General features: G+C 39.4%; 1 protein-coding gene across 1 annotated transcript; it reads right to left on the minus strand.

Annotated features, from left to right (window-relative positions):
• Positions 1–362: 362 nt before the first annotated feature.
• Positions 363–24,683, minus strand: LOC120800226 (zinc finger protein 638-like). The gene is made up of 26 exons (XM_040146156.1): positions 24,581–24,683; positions 17,610–17,659; positions 15,779–17,505; positions 13,243–13,304; positions 12,421–12,450; positions 11,993–12,192; positions 11,333–11,449; positions 10,412–10,614; positions 9,574–9,789; positions 8,771–8,869; positions 8,474–8,511; positions 8,311–8,357; positions 8,015–8,046; positions 6,072–6,191; positions 5,458–5,589; positions 5,170–5,211; positions 4,293–4,430; positions 3,922–4,086; positions 3,350–3,763; positions 2,724–3,233; positions 2,456–2,629; positions 2,081–2,336; positions 1,701–1,949; positions 1,083–1,208; positions 809–930; positions 363–639 (listed from the first exon to the last, which is right to left on the minus strand). The coding sequence occupies exons 3-26, from the start codon at positions 17,132–17,134 to the stop codon at positions 583–585; spliced, it is 4,905 nt and encodes a 1,634-aa protein (XP_040002090.1). The 5' UTR covers positions 17,135–17,505; positions 17,610–17,659; positions 24,581–24,683; the 3' UTR covers positions 363–582.
• Positions 24,684–24,751: the final 68 nt, after the last annotated feature.

The following is a 24,751-nucleotide window of genomic DNA, read 5'->3' on the forward strand; positions in this document are numbered from 1 at the left end:
GAGAATATACAGGAGCTGGGGTGACTGTGGCCTCAGGAAGTAGAGTGCAGGTGTAAATATATAATTTGGTGTAATGTTTTCAAAAAGACGTTTTCTGCTATACTGTAATGTTACTGTGGTGTGTATTTTCTTTTTAGACATTAGTATGTGGTGACTGTGACTGTATAAATCGTTTTTGAGATCACAATTTTTGCAGACAGGAAAGTTTTTTTGTCAGCTATTCTAAAAACAAGTTAAAAACCTTTGAAAAAATTTAAAGCAGACATGCTTATCAAATATCATCAACCCTATTAAAATGCAGATGGAGAAATATCAGAGATTCAGATTGTGAATGAATGATCAGAGCTAATTTTGTAGAGACATTTTATTGAATGTGCAGTTTTACAGGCTGCTATCTTCCACTGCACAGTTCAACTAATTTCACTTAATTGTACAAGAAAAATCAATACCATATATTTAAATGGAGACAATACATGAGACTAATCTACACCTGTATGAGAATCTGGACCTTTAGTGAGAAATAAAGAGACAGTACAAAAGGAGGGGAATGGCAAAATTCAATCAAGAGTTTCATAGCCACATTCAGCTGAGGTCAGGTTTGGCAGTCACATTCACTGTCTTCATAGTCTGCAAGTATTTCTAGAAGAGAAAGAAAAGGGAAACTGGAGTAGACTGGAATATCCTGGCTTCTTTGTGAACAAACAACGATGTGGAAATAATCTCACCTGTATTACATGTCAAAAAGAGTCAATTATATAAAAAGGAAAAAATGAGGAATGCCCTACACAAATAACTTTGTGTTGCCTACCTGTAGGTTCTTGTAGTGTTTTACGGTTTTGCAGTGGTTGATCTCTGCTTCTTTGATTCCGCTGAAGAATCGATTACACACCTTACAGAAGAAACCTGTCTTTGGGACTAAGAACTCCATACCTGTGGACACACACCCACACAGACATGAAAGTGATCTCTATCAACTGTTCACTGCCATCAGATTGTCAGACATTGTAAACATACATGTAGAAAAAACACTGATGAACACAAGAGTGAACACACAATGGCAGACATGGAGAATAGTGTCATACCAACTGGATTGCTGGGGTCAAAAGGAGGGAGAAAGCAGTCTGTGCTCATGGGAGTTTTTGTCTGTAATTTCTTCTTCACTCTCCCCTCTTCTGCATTTGTTTGGTCTTTAGACATCTCTTGCTTTCCTAAAAGAGACAGGGACCTCTTTAAAATCTGAAACATCCACAGATGTAAAAAGACCTGGTCCTGGTTTTGCTCAACAAGCTTACCCAGATAACCTAGTAATTATGCTTTTTCAAGTGGGCCTCATGTGTCTTCATCTTGGTGTTTTGATTACTAAACACCCGGATCCCTTATGGAAACTACCTGCCACACGGTTAACATGCCATTGTCCCAAACACTTTTAAGATAAGGTAAAATAGAACATTGTACACACACAAAACATAAATGAAAAAATATCTTGAGGAGCTTCGTGAGGCTGAGAGCTTCCTAACACAACTATACAATTCTGCTCATTTTACACATCCACATGCTCCCAACTAATTCAAGGATCCTAACAGAAATGTTATAGTGACAAGCCTGATTGTCTACCCAATAAGGTACTGCTGCAACCCATGGTTCTAATTCAAACAAAATCACATGAACTGTACCCTCCTCTGCAGCAGGAGCTGTCATACCTTTGTCCTCTTGATCCTGCATCTTCTCCTGTTCTTCTGTTTTGTCGTCCTCCTTAGCCTGACTGTGATTGAGACCATTGTCTTCTTTCTTATCTTCCTCACTCTCTGCAGTCACTGCCACTATTGCTGGGCTGTTTGAGGAGGAGTCCGCTGGGGCAGCTTCAGATGAGCTGCCTGAAGCTGCATTGGCAGGCATGGAAAAGCGTTCAACCCCTGGGGTGGAGTCCAGAGTGGCTATTAGTTCGGTTTCTAAAAATAATGACAGATTCCAGGCCAAAATGAATTATATAATTATAAACTTAAAATTAAAGAAGAAAATTCTAAGTAAGATTGTGTTTCCTTCAGTTCATAATAGAGGTTAAATCAGTGTGAGGTTGTACCAATCTCAGGTGGTTCTGGTTGACATGTTGACACATTTGTTTGGCCGGGAGAAGAGTCACTTTGTGAGGCTGGTAAGGGGGATGCTGCAGCAGTGAGGACCATACTGGATGTTAAAGCTGACAATGCCAAACTGTCTGATGACTCAACTGTTGGCCCACTCATAGATTCAGACTCTGATATTTGCTCAACAGACTTCACTTGGATCACTGTGGCATCCGACAGTGTTGTTTCTGTGGCAACCTCCATGGGTGTGTCCTAGAAGTGGAAACAAGAAAAGGACTGACGTCATTACACAGTTGAAATGTAAGTCTCAGACACTCCAATAAACATGTAGAGAAAAAGTTTTTATGTGACATATACAAGCTAAATTGTACCCCTGGAGTGTCTTGTTGGACAGATGTGGGAGCATCCTGCCTTCCGTCTGTGGTTTCCATGGGAACAACAGGAGAAGGAGAGCGAGGAAGGTTGGTAACATCTCCTACTTCATCTACTGTCACAAAGTCACTCATGTTGAATGGGAACTCGAACTCCTCCTCCTCCACCACCACCTGATTGCACGACAACACAAAAAGTATAAGAACAAAGATGAGAGATGTAACGCTCCAGTTTCTACACTTTTTTGACCCTACAGCACCTTCTCACCATTTTGGTCTCAGCCTCTGAGTTGTTATACTGCACATCCCTCCAGCAGCCCTGCTTGTATCCCTCTGACCTGCAAGACGACTTTGATCCTGACAAACCTTCACCGTATGCTCTCTTTCTCTCCCTCCTCTCTCTTTCCCTCCTCTCCCACTGCCTTCTTTCCTCCTCCCTCTTCTCCCTCTCTCTCCTGGCTCTTTCATCCCACTCCCTCTCAGCCCTCTCCTCCTTCTCCCACTCCCTCCTCTCTCTTTCCTTCCTCTCTCTCTCCCTCACCTCCTTCTCCTTTCTCACCTCCCTCTCTTTTCTCTCTCTCTCCTGCTTCTTCATATCCTCATCTGTGTGGTTCTTGGCCAGTTCTTTTGTCTCCTCTGCTGCTTTTTTTTCACCCTGCTCTATCTCTATTGGTGTTTCCCCCGTTTCTCCACCAGTGGAAGCTGCTATGTTGTTGGGATTGCTGGCGGCTCTTGTTCGGCACTCCACAAGTAATGCATTAACCATTTCTTGAGTAACCTGGTGAAACAGATCAAGAAGAGATGTCAAAACTTACAGGCTTAGCTACACAGGAGAACAATCTGGCTCCAATAATAGGCTGACAACAGCAGACAGACATTTTTGGCATATTTTACCTTCGGGAGCTCTGGCATGACCATCTCCCTGGAAGCTGCTTTACCATCAGAGCTAGATAACTTTATCTCTTCGCCAACTGGTGTCATGTAATTTCCTTCTTCGGATGCACTAACTCTTTTATTCTCTTCTGCTATCTCTATGACAGTTTTAAGTGCGGATGTTTCTCTCATGTCTATATCCAAGACTGCCTGCGGTTTGGCTTCTGGTGCAGCCGAAGCGTTGGAAACAGCACTGGTAAGCTCAAATTTTTTGATCTCGTCTTTAATCGTTTCTGTGCTCTTCGTCTTCTCATCTGTCGCAACAGCATCTGTTTCCATCCCCTCCAAAGGAGATTTAGACTTCTCTTTATGTGCTGTCTCCTCTTTGTCTGCAGCTGCTGCTATTTGGCTGCCCTTGCCATTTGTAGGTGTATTCTATGACCAGACACAAGGAGGTATTGAGCAGTGTTACATTACTTACATGCACTCAGGTGTTTGAGAGGAGTTGATGCTTAAGGACATTATGCCAGTAGTAGATAACAAATTTGTCTAAATGGATAATGAATTGCCAATCAATTATTAAAGTTACTGACCTCAGATGAATCAAGGTATGCACAGATTACTTTTGTCTGTGTGTTGGCCTTGGGGTCAGGCTTGCGGGAGAAGAACAGAGGGTTGTTCTGGATGATGCATGGAAACATATGGAAGCGTTTGTAGACGGACAAGGCCATGGCTGCAGTTGCCATTTCGCAAATGACCTAAGCAGAAAGAGGCACAACATCATGTCAACAGCATGTGGGATTTCTTTGCGTTACAAATTAAGACTGACACATGACAGATTTGGAGAGAATAGATTTTCAACCCAGGAACTAGCTGTGTCTGAGGACACAGATATTCAGGACAAGGGTGGCTTACTATATAATCGATTAGCATGTTTGCAGCTGCACAGACATAAAGCCCTCACCATATAGTTAAGCACTAGGGTCCTGATGACGGTACCAAAGCGTCGCACCAGTTTTTGGACCTCAGAGGCGCCAGACGGCGTGTTGGGAACATTACTGATCACCAAGAGGCTGCTCCAGCCTACTGGAACAGGACTTTCCTGTAGGATACAAAAGAACATTCATTTATTAACTAGTGGATAATTACTTGTTCAAGGTATACAGACTATTAAAGTTGATATAAAGTTGACATATTCATTACCGTCAACAAATGATGGTTTCACAGTCCCTTGACTTTTTGCAACATTACGATATCCATGTAAAATACGGTTTTGTTTGTTAATTTAATGTGCATTTCTAAATTTCTGTAAATTAGAACTTAAACTCATGTCAAAGATAAATACTAGTTTTTAAAGTTGCCGCATTGGTCACATTTTGCAGGACTGTCCTTGCTTATCTAAGTCTAAAGAGTGCTGCTCAAAGGTTCTTTCTAGCTTCTTAAGTTGAGCACACTGCATCACAGGGACAAACACCGCTGAATCATTATAGCGTTAAGCAGCTGTCAGAAAAGTGGGTGTGTGCAGAGAACAGCATGTAAAGATTTCTATGATGTTAGTCTGATTTTGCTGTAAACTGAACACTTGATACTGCAGTTTCACAGTATAAATCTTCAGCTTACTTTAAGTTTTACTACTGCAAAGAACTTAGTGTACATCTATATTTGGATCGCCAAACACACAATTAGAACAATATTTGATAATCATTAATATTGATTAAAAACTGCCCCTTTGCCATCTCTGGTGTATTTACAGCAAACTTTATTAATGTGCATGGTCCCTGTTAAATAAACCAAAAAAATAAATAAACACGACAGTAATATGTAACAGTAGAAATACTCACTAATGGGTCCACTGATCCCATCAGTAGATTGTACAGAGCCACCTGTGTAAAGAGTTTTTTAGTTTAACTTTAGTATAAGTAGTTATTGCTCAAGGTTCATTGTTCATAAAAGGGAAACAAAAAATTATTTTCTTTAGAACTAGTGACTTAAATGCCACACTTCAAGTCAATATCAAAGAACCAACTGCTCAAAACTAAGATAATTAAAAAAGAAACATCAGAGAGCAACAGAGGAGAAAAGATGAATAATATACGGTAAAGGATTTGGGTTAATGTTGAGAGTCCTACCGGTGTTCTGAGGCCAATACGCTGTTTGAGATGGATTATCTTCAGCTCAGAGTCTTTAATCTTCGCAGGGATGAAGGTGTGGACTTTCACTATCTCTTGTGCAATCTCCATGTCTGGCACTGACACAAGTACCTAAAATACGAAAAGGTCCTTAATATTGTGTTGAAGGTACATCCACAATATATCCTTTCACTGGAAATGGTCATCCTCGGACATTGGCTGCCATGAAAAATAGCTATATAATATATAATATAACAGAAATATAAATACTTATATTTATATAGGCAAAAATCAAAAAAAAAAAAAGTCAACATAATAACAACTATGCAAAAATTAAGAAATCCAGAAAATAGTAAATATGGACGGATTAGTTTTGTAGACTATTTATACTCATTACTAAGTATACATTTTTTATGTTTTGCATTGCGTGGGGTATTCACGACTATTATTGAGCATCTGGTTTGTGGCCTAAACTATCAGAGAAAGCCAACTGGATAGCAAAAACGTTTAAGGTACTTAAGACTTGCATCACCTACTTGTATTACTTGTGTCAAAGTGTTTTCTTCTCTCTTAGAAACAGTAAAAACTTTTGATAAAACTGTATTTGTACCAACCTTTCCAATTTGTGTTGCCAAGATGATGTCAGAGGGAGTTCCAAAGGGCTGGATCAGCTTAATGATGTCACTCTCTAACCAGCTGCTCTCAGGAAGTCCTGTGATCAACACCATGCCTTTCTGTATGAGAAATTGTATTGGGATTTGAGGAAAACGCATGAATACTTATATTGTATTACAAGTGATTAAACCCAATTTTAACATACATTTACCAGAATTGCAATTTTGAAACAGTAGGCAAATTACAAATTTTATAGATTTTTAAGTGAAAAGAGGTAAAAGCAGACATTAAATAATTAGCCTTCTAAAATGTTTAAAGTACTGTTAATTTTTATTTATATCCAGTATATACAGTATGTATACCTAAACTTTTACATACAACTGTATGTCCAACTAATAACATGAGCCAGAGGATTTGGTAGAACACATTTACCAGCCCTTTTCTGCAACGCTTTTATTTACAGATGGATTTCTTTTTTTTTTTTTTTTTAATTAAATTTTTATTTTGTTGCAGCCTTATGCTAAAATCATGTAAAACATTTTTTCCCTCATCAATCTACATTCAATACCCCACAATCAAAAAGAAAAATAATAGTTTTAGAAATTTTTGCAAATTTATTACAACGGAAAAACTGAAATGTCACATCAACATAAGTTTTTAGACTCTTTGCTGTGACACTTGAAATTTAGCTAAGGTGCCTGACATTTCTCTTGATCATCTTTGAGATGTTTCTACAGCTTGACTGGAGTCCACCTGAGATTTATTCATTTGATTGGACATGATTTGGAAAGGCACACACCTGTCTATATAAGGTCTCACAGCTGACAATGCATAATCAGAGAAAAAACCAAGCCATGAGGTCAAGGGAACTTCCTTTAGGGCTCAGAGACAGGATTATGTCGAGGCACAGATCCGGGGGAGGCTACAAAAAAAATTCTGCTGTATTGAAGGTTCACAGGAGCACAGCGGCCTCTTTAATTCTAACATGGAAGATGTTTGGAACTGGTCACTATGGCTTCCAGGGATCCTGTTTTGAGACGGGAGAACCTTTCAGATGGACAACCATCACTGTAGCACTCCACCAATCGGGCTTTATGGCAGAGTGGGCGGACAGAAGCTTCTCATCAGTGAAAGACATAATAAAGCTTTGAGTTTGCAAAAAAGCACCTAAAGGACTCTCCCACTGTGAGAAACAAGATTTTCTGGTCTGATTAAACCAAGATTTAACTGTTTGGCCCCAATTCTAAGTGTCATGTCTGGATGAAACCAGGCAACGCTCATCATCTGCCCAATATCATCCCAACAGTAAAGTATGATGATGGCAGCATCATACTGTGGGGGTGTTTTTCAGCAGCAGGGATAGGGGGGGACTGGTCAGGATTGAGGAAAGCCGTACGTAGCCAAGTACCAGAGATATCCTTAATGAAAACCTGGTCAAGAGCACTCAGGTTCAATTTGTCCAGAGCCAATGGTTCAACTTCCAACAGGACAATGACCCCAAGCACACAGCTAAGAAAATGCAGGAGAGGCTTAGGGACAACTCTGTGAATGTCCTTGAGTAGCCCAGCCAGAGCCCTGACTTGAACCCAATTGGACACCTCTGGAGAGACCTGAAAATGGCTGTCCAATGACAGTTCCCATCCAACCTGACAGAACTTGAGAGGATTTGCAGGGAAGAATGGCAAAGCGTCCCCAAATCCAGGTGTGCAAAGCTTGTCGCATCATACCCATGAAAACCCGAGGCTGCCAAATGCATCAACTAAGTCAATGTGATATTTCTGTTTTTTCTTTTTGATAAATTTGCAAAAAATTCTAAAATTCTGTTTTCGTTTTGTCATTGGGGTTTTGAATGTTGATGGATGAAGAAATTGGGGTTTTGAATGTGGATGGATGCAGAAAAAATTAATATATTAATATAACAAGATGTGTATGGATCATGTACCTCATCAAAAGTCTTCTGCTCAGCCTCACCTCCTGGGGGGGGGGCAAAAAGAGCTACGTTCACACTTCAGTACGTTAACATTACAACCCAGTAAAAGCATGGGATAAGAAACCAGTCTACATGTTCCCAAGCTACAGCAGTGGCACCTTTTAATATAACTACTCAAGTATAGTTAAGATATAGTCATTATAAGTTTATATACTGAGCATATATTGACAATGATGGATTTGGATATGCTAGCATTGGCTGACTGGCTGACTGCAGACTCCCAGTAAGTTCGTTTTTTGTTGTCCTACCTGAGTCTTCCCCAGCAGCACCCTTTTCCTGTCCTGAAGCATGTTTGCTGTGAGGTCAGAAAGATTTATAGTTCAGTGCAGCTAGAGCAGGTTTGAAATTGGCAGGGTGAATGTGCAGCATATGGGGTTAAAAAGGGACATGGTGATGACAACTGTGTCAAACCTGTTGTTGGCACCAGAAGACTGCCCTCCTTCAGGTTTCTAAAATAAATGAAATAGGTTTACTGAGAGTGTAAATGAAACTATACATGCCTAAAAATTTAAAAAAGGAACAGAAAAAAATTTTGTGTTTTATATAGTTTCTGACTGAACAGTAGACACTTTTTTACATTTACTATCAACTGCATTTATATACACAGGCAAAACCATTAAGTTTTTCTAGCTTTATGGTTTCCATGTATTGAAGGGTTTAAACAGAATATGCCATCAATGCCCCATGTGTATGTTTTCCACATGGTACCTTGGCTGTTGATGCAGTGATTTGCTGGTCTCCGATGGAAAGATTTGTGGAGTTAGCCAGTGCCTGGGCGTCTTCAGCCTTCACCATGCATACAGATGCCTGCAACAAGGGAGGGTGATAAAGCGATGATGTGGGACAGACAGAAACCATAATGAAGTTCTGCAACATAGAACCAAGAAACCTATCATACAGCTGCAGTTTTTATGACTCAGGAGTGACAGATTAATAGACCACCTGCTATTCTAATTATCTGCAGGTCTTTCTTGTAAGCCACATTTATATTTATTAAAATGCAGACTTGGCAAATTTTAATAAAACTAAAGAGAAAGTAAGTGTCTTCCATTTAAAAGAAATGGCCAGATTGAATATGATTGAAACATGCTATTTCTTTCTGCCCGTAATATTCACTACATGAGCAAATTGCAACAGTGACATACAAAAACTTTATTATCAAAACAGACTGTCAGTAAACTTAAACTATTAGTATTATTTTTATTATTGCTACATAAAATCAGAGTATCAGCTTAAAGTAATTAATGAACAAAAAAACCTTTTAGCTGGCTTCGGTCTTTATGTCTGTGTTTATGGGCTGTGTAGGCTGTTTGGACCCCTTCATACCTGCCCGCACGTCTTGTACTTTTCTTAGTATCCATATTGCATTTAAACAGGCAAAATATTTCCCTTTTACACTATCATATTTTTTATACTGATCTCTAACAAGCATCAAACCTGTAAAAAAAATCCCAAAAGTTTAATTTCCTGCAAAATGCATCAATAACCTTTATGTTACACTTAGATAGCACCTTTTGTCCTTCGCCCTTCTCGCTCTCTTCCTCAGAGCATGGCATGAGGATCACGTTGTTGATCTTGCCAAAGGATCCGACCAAGTCGGTAACTTCCTGCTCTGAGGCATCATTTGGAATGCCTGTGAGATAAACCAGACGATCTGCAACAGACCAGTCCTGAGAGGCTTGGGTCACCATTTTCTTCTTCTTCTTGGCTGGTGGAGGTTTGGTAGACTGGAAACCGGTTTCATAAGTTTTTGGTTAGTTTGAGGAAGAAACATGTATGAGTCAACCAGAGACAAACCAATGCAAGATTTTACTGCTTTGATCAAGTAGTCAACAGTGAATTTTTAGTCAAAATGAAAATGTGGTTGGGCTTTAGAAAATACTGAAGTGACTGAAAGAAAATTCCTACTTAGTAAAAGTGGAACAATTCAATGTCTTAGTGTCAAACCCACTAAAATTAAATGATTTCTATCACTGTGCTTGAAATCAGCCTCGAGCATCTGTAAGCTTCACTCACTCATATTGGCAACACCTAAAATGGTGTAAAAGCTGTTATCTATTAAACTCATTTCAAAAATTCAGCCAGTTTTAGGAACGTTATAACAATTAAAATTGTAACTAGACATACTCAAAGGAAAATACTGGAGATCATTGAACAAGGAGAGAACTGTGTAGTCCTTACTAGCTCAGGACAAAGGAAAAGGTTCTGAATTCTAACGCTCCAAAAACATCTGTATGATCTATCCTTCGTGCTAATCTACATAATTAGCTCTGAAATTGTGGCTGAGGTTAGTTCAAAACCACGGTCTTCTGTGTCGCTTTATACACAACTAAAGTGAAATATACCCACTATGTCAGCACCCTTGGCACTTGCCATCTTAGGCATCTTAGTTCCAGTCTTCATCCCACTCTTGACAGTTTTGTTGTTGGACTGTGATTGTCCATGTTTGAAGTTGTGACCCGCCCTAGAGGAGGATGGATGCCGGCTGGTTTCACTGGAGCACTTGGTTGAATCATCATATGGACGCTTCCCACCACTGCGAGAGGAACCCCCTGTAAACACACCATGAATCAGAGGGAGGACAGGAAAGCGAAAAGAAATGATGTGAATATTCACAAATAGTAGAATTCAATTTAGTGAATTTACAATTACATGAAAAATAGAGAAGCAATTCCTAAGTTTGAAAAGGAGAAGCTAGGAAATATTTGGTCATTTAAAGCCCTTGTATGTCCAGGATGAACATTCCTGACTGACCCTGCTAATATAGGCTCATAAAAATAAAAAACACACTGTGAATAATTTGTGTCTGCTATGATTTTTCCATAAAGAAATTTCATTTAGCCAGTTAGAAATTCTTTAAATGAAATCTATGAATCCTCTCTCATTCAAAAATCCAGAATCTATGGATATGTAAATATGTGCCATTTTTAACTATTGAATACTAATGTCTCCTACATCCCTAAAAGACCATTCTCAATGTATGTGCAATACAGGCTTCAATGTTCTACATCAAACTTTCATAAGTTGCCTGTTGGACCAGGATAGGCCTCTAGACTAGATGTGATGTCATAAATTGCAGGTACACACCGTACACTCAGATTTTATGTGAAAACAGAGAAACTTTCCCCTTTCGGCAGATGACTTTAAAAACAGCCTTCTTGTGTCAGAGACTGAACATACGTCATTCTGCACGTCAAAGAGATGTACAAATGACCAAAACACATTTCTAAGTGGAGGGAGACTTTAGATAAAAAACACACACTGACTAACCTGATGACTCCCTGTCCCTCTTCTCAGGCCGATGCTCTCTGGAGGATGAAGAAATTCGACGTGAGTGAGAGGGACTGTGTGAGCCTGAGTGGCGGTGCTCCAACCGATGGCTGTGTTCTTAGGATAGCAAATGAGAATGAGTGAGTTTAGAAGTGGGTATTCTATACTAGAGATATTTTCCCTGATCTGTGTCATTTACTGGTGAGTATCCGCTAACACCAACGCCTAGATAATTCTGTATTAAGAACCTATAGCGTGCATCCAATTTTATTTTTCTGCAGTGCTGTATATCTGTGGAGTGAACTGCCATTATAGGTTTGTTGAGGCAGGAAAGTTTGGTAATTTGAACAACCTCTTTTAATCCCCAGTGGGAAGAAACAACTGAAGTATTTTGAAGTGCTAGTATGTTTGAAGTATGTTTAAACTGCTTATTTATATGTACCATTCTGCTATTTAATGTGTATTAAGAGACAACATTACTGTTTAAAAGGAACACAATAATGCATTTTTGACCTAAATCCACTGAATAGTCCAATACCACTTTTGCAAATCAGCTCAGGACATACTCATATTATTTCTAACTTTGCGAATGAATATTTAAAGACCTCTACATTTTCCTACTTTGTACACATTGTGCCTACTCTCTAGTATGTGGTCTACCTGTATAGTGGTGGTGGTAACGAGGGTGATGGTGAGGAGAGTAAAGCTTCCCATGTGGCCTGTGGGGGAAGGGGCCCACCCTGTGTTTGTTGGGAGGAGGACTTGGGGTAGGAGAACGAGAGAGGGATTGAGACACGGAATGGGATGGAGAGTGATCCTTGGAATCCCACAAAGCCCGGCTGTCACATTGTCCGCTCCGACTGGATAAAAGATAACATTCATTGACAGACATAACCAGTGAAATTACAGAGGAAAGCTGTCACAAGTGGTAGCTTAAAGGCCTACATTTGCATGGATCATTTTTTTTCTTTTTGTGCTGCCCTATTCGAAATGTTTGGACCTGCCAACTAATTGGAATGATTCCAATTGGCTGATGGTCAAATATAAAAACAGATTATTGGAAACATAAGAGCAAGAGTCCAACTGACCTTGATAGATTTGGTTTCCAGTTAGGGTACCTTCAGAGAGACACAAACATTCGTTAGTATGTCATCAAACATCTTTTTACTCCTAAACTTGTATTTAGAAAGAATTACAATATACAAATGTATGTATCAATACAAAGTTGTGCTTTTAGTCTGCATAAAAAAGTAACTTAGATAATATTCTGTGCAATGTGAAATGGTCACTTGTAATGGTAGGCCCACTCCTTACTCTTCAGTTTTATCTAAATTTACCCTTTTTCTACAGCCTGCACAGCAGTTGTATGTTTGATTCTCACCACTCATGCCAATTCCCCACTATAAAACCAAACAGGCAGCTGTTTCCCAAAAAACTTCCCAATTGTAAGATGTGTGAGACAGCCGAAGTAAATGAGTGGCTTATGAAGAGGGTCAACTATGCAACAAGCCAAAGACCCACAGATTTTTTTGTCAGGATATGATGGACTAATCCAGAGTAAAAAGGCAAGTTAATATTAAACTTAGGTATACTGCGAAGCCAGAAACACAACGTTAGCGGAACATTTATGTTTGTCTGTGTTTTCTGGATGTGTAAGTAGGCAATTGTTTGCCAACACATTTGCCTCAAGCACTTAATAAATCCAAAGCATCTCTGGGGTGTGTTTCTAAGTATTTCTTTCACTGTTATCAAAAATTGCTTTATTAACTTTTTTTGGGGTCATGTTCAATACTTTTTGACTGTTCATTCAAACCAAAATGCAAAACACTTATCTAAGTAACTATGACATAATAGTCTGTACTATATACTGTAAATGCAAGGCTTCAGCAGCACATTAAAAATTTACTCACTTGTTGCGCAGGTCTCTGCAGGCAGCAGTGTGGTTGACAGTGTTAATATGGTCAACCCAGTCCTGAAGAAAAACGACAAATGGGACAGGAAGATTTCACAATCAAAAAATAAAAAAAACATATAAACTATGCCCAACAAAGCTAGATTGACATTCCGCATGTATGAGGAAGTACGCAATGTGCAAAGTCTATTTATTTATTTACAACTGCAAAATGCAAGCCCCCCCCTCATGGGGGAATGTTGGGTCTCTGTAAATGATATTGGAAAGAGTACGATCTAGAGCTGCTCTATGTGAAAAGTGTCCTGAGAGAACTGTTATGATTTGGCGCTATATAAATAAAACTGATTTGACAAATCAGTTTTGACAAAAGCTCAAGTGGATCTTAGTTTCCTGTGTCATATTTTAACAAGGTATGAAAACCCTGAACTGAGAGTTGAGACCCAGTGCTTTGATCCCATATTCATGTTCAAATTATGTCTCAGCCGTTAGTAGAAATACAAGACAATGCTCAGTCTTGTTCTAGAAAATCAAATCATGTGTTTCCTGGTTGGACATGTTCTGCAACCATTTTACTTTCCACTACCTTTAGTGTGACCCAGTCTTTATCATCAACAACCTATACATCACTGGCAGAACAAACAACCAAAAAACAAATCATTTTTCATCTTCTAGTTTCAAATGCTGTTCAGTTAACTTACCAAGTTATGTTTCAAGGCCTGAAGAGGACATATCATTTAGTACATCATTATCTATCAATCAGTGTCATCAACCAATCTGTTTCCCATGCTATATTGATTCTTGTCACAGCCTGTAAAGTATGAAAATTAAGTTCAAAATAAAACAAAACAAATTCATATGATCAAACAACTTTAACAGGTCTAAAATAATTAAGATAAACCAGGAGGTTTAAAGTTAGATACCTACAAACCCTATAGAACCTTTCAGTCATTTTAACAAAGACCACTTCACATTCTGCTAGATCATGACATGTAATTGATTAATAATTAAGGGACCAATTATTCATCAGGCTACAATCTTGATTTTCCTAATGAAATTTTTGTAAATTTGGGGAAAACTTACATAGACAAATATGACTCTGTCAATGAGAAATTTTAAATTGAAAGAAAAGACAGTTAACTAATTTCTTTTGTCTGAATAAACCAGATCTTCAAAAAAATTCCACACTTGGCATACTTGAGAAATTAAGTAAGTCACGCTCAACTATAAATAATTACTCTTATGACACTGAAGCAGAGTACATACCATTTTAAAACTTAGTTATTGTATGTATAGTCAATCACAACATCATTTGAGAACACAAGAAACTCACTGGATTTTCTCAGAGAACAAATGAGTTTATTCAACAGTAATTACTGCTGAACTAAGAGAATACGTCTATTATCCCCTGACAATTTCTCAGGTTATCATTATTGTATCTTGTAGACATCATCCCTATCCATTAGTATATAATGTTACACCCTTTAAATGCCATAAGAAACAACATCTTGCAAATTGATGTATTTCATGATTAAACTATATATTGGGACTGGTCATTACCCAGGAAAATAGAATATCATTTAGGAAGAAAACAGCAGTTTTATCTGATGGTATTTTGAGGACCAGGATGTCCAAAAATTTGTGATGTGGGTAGATTTTTACCTTACACCCACTGGTATTGCATGGCTTCATTAAATACGCAGTGTTTTCCAGATATAAAAAATATTTAATTTTGTCATTGTACATTTCATGGGAAATTTAGACAAATCTGGTACTTAACAAATATTGTCATAATGGATACTGAATAAATTTAGGTTTGCTTAATCTCATTCATTTAATGAGCAAATGAGCATAAGCATGCTTTTCTTCTCTGCATAGGCTTCAAATGGTAATGTAGTGTTACTTTTTCTATTTGCTTGCTAAAAATAGAAAAAACAGAAAGTAATTGTGGCATGTGCAAAAGTTTGGACACCCTACTAAGTCAGTACTTAGTAGCCCACCTTTGCCAACTGTTAAGCGTGGGCTTGGAAATTTTCTGCCCTGGTGTTGTGTGGCAGCCAGTGGCACAGGAAATGTTGCACAGATAGATGGAATATTGCCACTACATATCAGCACACTAAGAAATTAAGTAGAGACTTAGTAGGGTGCCTACTTTTGCACATGCCACACAACATGTTTAAAAAAATTCTTTTTTTTTTAAATTTCATAAAATGAAAAGTTACAGTGCAGTAACAGTAACACGTGAAAAAAGCACATTTTTACTGTCTGTCTTCTGTTCACTTCAAAAATCAACAAAATATGTAATTTGACCAGGGGTAGCCGAACTCTCACACAACTTTAGCTAGATCATATAAAGCAACTGTACTGACGTACTTCAATATGAATTACAAACCATGCAAAAAAGTAATTGAAAAACATCAGAATTACTCTTCTTGAAAACTGCCTGGTGAGAAAGGTTACAGACTAAATTTCGACATGTGAAGGTTTTTCTCTCAGGAAACTGTTGGACATTGGTAAGAGGGCATGTTGACACTCACCTTTTCCTGACCACACTGTATGTGGCACAGGGAGCAGATATGGGGATAAGCCTTTGGAGACACAGCTGTGAAATCACTTATCATGGTGGGGGTAGGTAACTTCTTGTTGCTGCTGTGTGGTTTTGAGCCTGATGAAGAGGAGAGAGACCGTCTCGAGGAATCCTCACTTCTGGTTTCAGATGTAGGCCTTGGTTTTGGTCCTTCATGCCTGTAGTCTCGGTCTAGATTACGAGATTTGGATGGTGGTGGTAATTCTCTCCCAGGTGACCGATTGCTCTTGCGATGGTCGCTACTTGTCCTTCGATAGTCCCGGTCTCCATGTTTGCTTGGTTCAGTGTGTTCCAAATTAACCTGTCGCCTTTCAGCTTTATCTGCTTTTGGAGCTGATGAAGACGATGATAAAGATGGGTACATTTTAACTGTCCTTTCATTGGAGAGCGGCTCTCTTTTGAAAGTTTCTCTGGTACTACTCTCGTCCTTTGCCCGACTGGCATGACCATAGTCAATGACTTTTCCTGCTGTCTGTGTAACAGTAAGAAGGCTAGGTACATCCGGGGAGTGTGAACGTGTCAATGGTGAAGAGCGGGGAGGTGGCAGGGGCATATCATGGACTCTGCGTGAGAACGAGGATGAGGAAGTGGACGCCACAGTTTTCTGGTTGCCTGACTTGTTGATTTGGATGTCGCGCAGTATGAATGGTAAAGTATCTGGGGTTAGTTGATCATCAGGGTAGTGACTCAACACTTCTAAGTCATCATTTGAAAGCCCAAAACTAGCCAATATACTTCCTGCACTCTCTGGTGTATACAAAACCTGACCATCCCCAGCACCTCCACTTCCACCACTAGGGGGATGCCGGGCTTGGGATGACGGTGAGTCACTTACAGAGGCAGTCCAGCTTGGGATGCTTGTTCCAGTGTGGCTGCTCTCAGGCTGCTGTTGAGGCCCCTGGTGTTGTCGGCTAGCACTAGGTGGAGGACTGGCAAACAGTTTAGTTGGAGGTTGGTAGCTTGACCAGTCTACTCCTTGCTGGTGGGCCGGCTGATTATCAGAGGTGAGTGTTATTGGATTAGAGGCGTAGGTTCCATGTTGACTGATCCCAGAACCTGAGCCTTGGTTCGGTGGGTTTATATGGTCAATGAGGCGGTGGTCCATGTCCCTGGCACCTCGGATAGCTAGAGCAGACTCTAGCTCATCAGGGAGCTGGGTGGGACGAGGAAATTGGAAACCCATCACCTGCGACAGCATATCAGAGGAAGTACGATTCTGATGTTGACTTGGATGAGGCTGATGATGAGGCCTGGGCCCATTTGAGAAGGGCTGTGGCCCTTGTTGTTGGGAATGGTGGTGGTACATGGCAGCAGGAAGACACGGTTGTGTGGTTTTGTCGGTTTTACTGTTCGTATCTGTCTTAAACAGCTGACACCTCTTGTCTACTGAGAAGACTGAGGAGGGCCAGGTGAGGAGGTAACCCTGCTGCAAACCTGTTGTTGTTGTGACACTGGTTGCCAACAGTTATAGTCGCTAGAGAGGCAAGCTGCTGGAGAGCAATCTGGGACTGAGATTCAATCTGAGCCGAATGGAGAGCTGTCACTGCAGCAGCACCAGCCACAGGTCCAAATATGAAATGGTTCCCTCTGATGCTGTTGGCAAGGGAGAATGTTGCACTCAGTTCCAAACGAAGGGTAGAAGCAAGGTGTGAATTACTGTCTGTGTGCACAGCGAGGCTGTGAGGTGGAAAGCAGAAATACAGTATACTATTACAGATGAACAAGCTTTAATTTTAAATTTCAAAAGGTAGTTTTCAGATGAAGTCCTTTTCCTCACGCACTTTTTTCATAACAAGTTGGCTCATTCCTCATTTTGTTTGTGGTTTCCTCCCTTAAAAATGTGTCAAAGCATAAAGAAATGGTCAGCTTCGAGATCTCTTTCCTGTAGTCCAGTGTGCCCATTGTGCTTTACTTTCAGGGTTGGAAAGTAAAGCAAGATTAACAGCACTGAATCAATGAAAAGCATAAAAAACCCAAACAGAAAACATGTATTTAACCTACGGGGCTACGCTAAACAGAAGCTTAAACCTCTGGGCCTGATAGAGAAAGAAATAATATAGTTCCAAAGAATCACTTGCTGTCAACATGGTGAACTTTGTCCAAACATGGCATAACCCTCTTTGCCAAAATGTTCACAGCAGGACAAAAGGGTTCTAAAAGCACACAGTGCAGTTTTTCCCTGCAGGTAACATTAGATCACGATGCAGTGTCTACAAATTATTAAACACTCATGTCCTTGAAAAGATTCAAAATAAACACACAAATAGTGAACTATAGTGTGCTTTTCTTTGCATAAAACCACTAACAAACAAATAATAAAATGGTGGACATCCTTAAACATCTTTAACAACGTGTAGGCCTGTTTGACATAATGTTTTACAAGACCTGAATAGGAAATCAAGTCCACTGAAGATAGGCTTACACTGTATTTATTTGCACAAAGTTGTGGTTAGATACTATCATCAGACATGAAAAATGTCTATGTGATCTAAACATTTAGCTTATTTTTGGTATCAGTATCCACCCACTCTTATTTTCAATAACCTAAACCTCAACCCAACTTCGGCTGACTGGAGGGTTGTTTTTCCATTAACAAGAAACACCAAATCAAATTAGTTTATTTTAGCAATAGTGTAGGAGTGTCACTCATGTCAAACATCTTCTTCTATGTCATACAGTATCTGACATGAAATCCAGTTGTACAGTGCATTCTTAAAAGTATTCAGACCCCTTCGCTTTTTTCACATTTTCTTATGTTGCAGCCTTATGCTAAAATTGTGTAAATTGATTTTTTCGCTCATCAATCTACACTCAATACCCCATTATGTCAAAGCGAAAACATAATTTTAGAAACTTTTGCAAATATATTACAAAGGAAAAACTGCAATATCACATTGACATAAGTATTCAGACCCTTTGCTATGACACTTGAAATTTAGCTCAGGTGTCTAACATTTCTATTGATCATCTCTGAAATATTTCTATACCTTGATTGGAGTCCACCTCTGGTGAAGTGAACTGATTGGACATGATTTGGAAAGGCACACGTCTTTCTGTATAAGGTCTCACAGCTGACAATGCATAACAGCAAAAACCAAGCCATGAGGTCGAATGAACTTCCTGCAGAGCTCAGAGAAAGGATTGTGTCAAGGCACAGAACTGGGGCAGGCTACAAAACAATTTCATTGAAGGTTCCGAGGAGCACAGTGGCCACTGTAATTCTTATATGGAAGAACTTTGGTACAACCAGGACTCTTCCTATAACTGGTCATCCAGCCAAACTCAGCAATTGGGGGAGAAGGGCCTTGGTAAAAGAGGTGACCAAGAGCCTTATGGTCACTCTAGCTGAGCGCCACAGATTCTTTGTTGAGATGGGAGTAACTTCCAGAAGGACAACCATCACTGCAGCACTCCACCAATCTGGGCTTTGTGGCAGAGTGGCCAGACAGAAGTCTCTCATCATTGAAAGACACATTAAAGGAACTCAGACCGGGCTGAAATTTCACCTTACAACAGCACACTGACCCAAAGCACACAGCCAGTGTACAATACAGGGGTGGCCTATTCACAAGTCTGTGAATGTCCTTGAGTGGCCCAGCAAGAACCCTGTGTTGAAAGCAATCGAACAGCTCTGGAGAGACCTGAAAATGGCTGGTCCACATCCAGCATGACAGAGCTTAAGAGGATTTGCAGAGAAGAATGGCAGAAAATCCTTAAATCCAGGTGTGCAAAGCTTGTTGCGTCACACCCAAGAAGACTTGCGGTTGTAATCGCTGCCAAAGGTACTCTAAGTAATGAGTAAAGGGTCTGAATATTTATGTCAATGTGATATTTCAGTTTTTCCTTTTCAATAAATTTGCAAAACGTTCTAAAATTCTGGTTTCGCTTTTTCATTATGAGGTATTGAGTGTAGATTGATGAGGGAAAAAATTAATTTAAATTATTTTAGCAAGGCTGCAGCATAACAAATTACGAAAAAAATGAAGGGGGTTTGAATACTTTCTGACTGCACTGTAAATGTGTGCAGCATTTAATAAATAGACCAAAACATATGGTAGTGTGAACAATCAGTTTGGTGTTCTCCAGTCATTGACAGTACAGTATCTTTTAACAGACCAAGCTTTGACAAAATATCATTGGGAAAAAGGTGAGCTTGCATGCTGGGCAAAATCATATCTACAAAAGACAAAGATGATTGTGTTGATAATCAACTCAACAGGTACTGGTTAAGGAGGTTAAATACTCAGAATCAAAGTTAAGTAATGAAACATTAAACAGAAGAAAGTATAACATGCAGGTCGACATTACAATTACAATAAACATAAATGAAAAAGGAGGGCAGAAGTCTTAAAAGTTCATAACATGATGCAAGAATATCTAATGCAATTGGACAGTAACAGGGCTGCGTATTTATTAAAAAGTCTAGCATGTAAAAACAAATGTCTGGCATATTAAAATGTCTGACAATGACCAGTCCTCCAAAACGTCATAGCAGTTTGGTAATAAAACCTTTTTTAATCTACTTCACATAAACTTAACTAATGTAGAGTAACATTAACTGTCTGGAAAATTATCTATATGGAAAAATACCACATAAAAATTTATTTCATCTAGAGCTCGACCACTGTATCGGTCAGCCAATTTTATTGGCCGACACTGGCCTATCACAGATATATCGGTTTCAGTGTATATGTTGTCCAATATGCACCGATATAAAAACTTTTTTTTTACAGAACATAATGCAGATAAAAATATTTGGGGTAATTTAGAAATGGTGTCATTGTCGAGTAGTGCATGCTCCAGTTCCACTGTTTACAATACTCTTAGCACTTTCTGCAGCATATGTAGCAGAGGACAATCACAGCTGAGCAGATGGTGATGCGGAGTCAAGCAGTGTCTTCACTGTAAGTTGCTAACAAGTTTTTGTAATACATTGCTGTAAAGTTAATAAACATCACTTTCCCTTTTAAATATAATGCTAACATAACCCTGTCCCTGACAACCATCATGTTACTCATGCTTATCGCATCTGTTTGCTATCATAGCGAGGTAGCTAGTCAGCTATATTTTGTCAGTACAGTCAGTAACATATCAGATTGAAAGGCATGCATCAGAGCATCTCTTCCCATTTATTCTGCAGCTCAGCAGACGACGGTGCGGTGGTGGATTGAGTCTGTTGAATGTTGACTTCACGCGTTGTTATTACGTAGTTGTTGATATACAATGCTGGATAGTGAATAAACAACATCCCCATCTTTTACTCTCCTGTGACAACCATCATATCACTCATGCTGATCATACTTGATGCTACATTAGCTAGCTTGCTACTTTCTAGCTACATGTAGTTACTTTCTTATCTCTTCAGTTGAGTGGAAGCTAATGTGTGAGGATCTTAGTCCATTGTGCCTATACGTTATAAAAATAGGAGTGTAACTAACGGTTACATTATATGCATTCATACCAAAGTTTTTTGTTCCGGACTCACAGTTTGGTATGCCCCCCAAACCAAACAATTCCAGTCGTTGCATTTACAAAAGTTAAAATTTAAAAGTCTGTTTCGCCACCAGACACGCTGAAAGTTTCCCGAGTGTTTATAGTAGAGGAACTGTTCATCTCTTGACTCGGCAGCAGCAAACCATGAGTTACTGTTTGTGACCATCATACATTAACAGCAAAATATTATTAAAGATGACATGTTTTGATAAACAAGAAAAAAGTGTTTCTGATTGGACTTTGAATAATGGTTCAAAACAAAGCTGTAGCATGAATTTCACAGCTAGCTTGACAGAGTAGAGAATACATGGTTTAGCAGAGAGGACATCAGACGTTTTGCCAGTGACTTAACTCAATACATTAAGCTATTTTTGATATACCTAAATATTAAGAAGATTTATCATTAGTTAAGATTAAGCTATTTAGAATATAATATAAAATAGAACCTATCATCTCCACTACAAAATATATAAAGAATATCTGCCGATATATCCATATCAGAATTTTTCACTGCCTAAAATTGGTATCAGCCCCAGAAATCCCGTATCGGTCGGACTCTAATTTCGACAGAAAAAAAGAATATGAAGCAATAATGTCCAATTTGTTTGTTGTTATAACACAGTGTTGTCTTCTCATAGTGCTCTATTTGTTGAATAAATATAACTATAGCATCCATCTACACTTTCTCAACAGACAGATATATTAGTCTATACAATCAGACAGGTAGATTTGGAGCATTGCATGTAAACTATCTGTCACTGGCTGAACACCTCCGGGTCAGCACATAGAAGGTTTAAAGTTCAATAATGTGATTTATGATGGAACATAATATATGGTGGCACCTAAGGACGAAGCACATACGAAGGAGAAAGGACAAACATTTAGGAAACGTGCTCCAAATCCAGAAATGTAGAAACACAAAAGCAAGTCAAGATGGAAAGCAAAAATAACATAAGGATACCCAAAATACTAAAACACATACAAATGGGGAAAATACAAGAATTGATACACTGGAAGTGCCCGAGGACGCTAGGGGGAGTGATTTGCTAAATTTGGATTAGCAGCAGTGTCTACCAGGGTTTATGGTCTTAACCTAACCATTTAATTTTTTATATTTTTGAAGGCTAGAAACTAACCATCTAGGGTTCGATGATGTATTCAGTGTCTGTTTGGAAATTTTCTCTGACATTTTCTATGAGGAGCCGCCTTTCCGGTGAGACCTGTAGTCATCTCAGCAGCTCACAGTCCAGCTTCTTTGATGACCAGCCGGTCAGTATGCACCATTGTCCCAGGGAGAACAGTCTTATCTCGGCATGCCCTTTGGTAATTTACTACTATCTGTAGTGTCCGCAGTGTATATAGTGTATATAATTCCCTTTGGATGATAAAATTTGATTGAGATGAAATATAATGTTTGTTGCTGCCAGTTTATCTGAAGGTGAAGCTGAATACATAATAAAGATAGTGGCTCAGAAAGTATTCAGACCCCTTAAAAATCAAAAACTTAAATCTCTCTTTTATGTATGTCTTCAGACCCTTTGCTGTGGCACTGAAATTGTGGTCATTTGCATCCTGTTGGCTTTGATTATCCTTGAGATGTGTTTAGAGCTTGATTGGAGTCTATCTGTGGCAAACTGAATTGATTGGATGTAGTTTAGAAAAGAAAACACCTATGTATATAAGGCGAGACAATTTACACTGCATGTCAGGACAAAAACCAAGCCATGAAGTCCAAGGAACTCTTTGTAGACCACCATGATAAAACTGTGCAAGGCATAGATTAGGGCAAAGGTATAAAACCATTTCTAAAGCTTTGAGTGTTCTCAGTAGCACAGCATCCTCATAATTGTGAAATGCGAGAAGTTTGGAACAACCAGCTCTCTTCCTAGAGTTGGCCATCAGACCAAACCGAGAAACTGGGAAAGAAGGGCCTTGGTCAAGGAGGTGACCAAGAACCCAAACAGTCACTCTAACAGAGCTTAACAAGTCTCCTGCAGAGATGGGAGAACCTGCTGGAAGGAACAGCATCTCGGCAGCACTCCATCAATCAGGCCCTTCTGGCAGAGAATGAGGAAAAATATTCTCTGGTCTGAGACAAAAATTGAACCCAAATACTATGCCTGAGACACCAGGCACGTAACTTCGAGACTGTCACCTTTAAACATGGCAATGACATAGAACATACAGCCAAGACTGGAGTGGCCTCGAGACAAGTCTCTGACTGTCCTTGAGTGACCCTTCCAAAGCCCAGGGTGCTGCCTATCCAAATCAAGCCCATCACTGGGACCCCTGGCATCCCAGTATTCACGGTGTACCAATTATTGCTACATGTGTTTTTCTATTTATAAGTATTGGTTTGCTTTAATGTTTGTGCTTTTACTCTTTCATGTGCTTTGTCCTAAGGAGCACCTGTAGACATATGGTACACCTTCATTTTTGCATTATATTACGGAGGCACAATCAAACTATAAAGTGGTCAACATATGAGTGTCTTTAGGGAACGTGGAGAATTACTGAATTGGAGAAGCTGTCAGATCTGCTTCAAAGAGACAAAATTAAAGAAGTTAAGGCTTGGAGGCTAATTTTTATGGGGAAAACCCTGCTTGTGTTGCAAATACACTCTGTATTTCTCCCCCGTCCCATAGATTACTTACTTATTTATAACGCATTCTGATACAACTAAGGTAGTTATACTACCGTACTAATATTCAGATACAACTTCATGAAGTAACTGTTACTGCGTTTATGGCTGCACGAAAGCCATGGTGCATGGAATTGCACTCGTGATGTACTATGGGCCTGCTCAGCAGTGTATCTGAGCCAGGCCGAATCTTAGCTACACACACACACACACACACACACACACACACACACACACACACACACACACGACACAGACACACACACACAGACTCTCACACACAGACTCTCACACACACACACACACACAGACACAGACTCACACACACACACACACACACACACACACACACACACACACACACACACACACACACACACACACACACACACACATCTATATGGTAGAATAAAGTATTGTAATTGTTCGACAAATCTATGTATAGCCACACATACGAGCCATTTTGGGTGTTTTCACCACCTAGCTAGCTAATGATAGCTACCAAGAGGAGATCATATCAACTGTTCCGTTACAGTTACTGGCGCTCGTACCATTTTCGAGCTCTGCACATTCAATAAATATCTTTAACAGTGAGTCGATGTGAATCTTTGTTGTTACCGTAAAGTCTCGATTCCTTTTCAGTCCGTAGTCTTTAGTGTCAAGGTAAGCCTGTTTTCCGCCATCATCTACAACAAGATACACTTCCGCCTCGAGTTTTTTCAGAATAAAACGATCAGGCTCTTTCGTGGGTCATGTGTGTTTTTTAATAGTTTATGGCAAACAAGCTTA

The sequence above is a fragment of the Xiphias gladius genome, chromosome 15 (assembly GCF_016859285.1).
Source record: "Xiphias gladius isolate SHS-SW01 ecotype Sanya breed wild chromosome 15, ASM1685928v1, whole genome shotgun sequence".
Taxonomy (NCBI): Eukaryota; Metazoa; Chordata; class Actinopteri; order Istiophoriformes; family Xiphiidae; genus Xiphias; species Xiphias gladius.

Bases quoted from the DNA above. Each gene is read 5' to 3' on its own strand.
- LOC120800226 (XM_040146156.1), bottom strand. From the start codon at position 17,134: ATGTACCACCACCATTCCCAACAACAAGGGCCACAGCCCTTCTCAAAT. The intron at 6,192-8,014 runs GTACATGATCCA...TTTCTCATACAG, and splicing joins AGCAGAAGACTTTTGATGAG to AAAGGCATGGTGTTGATCAC. The intron at 2,337-2,455 runs GTACAATTTAGC...TTCCACTTCTAG, and splicing joins TCCAACAAGACACTCCAGGG to GACACACCCATGGAGGTTGC.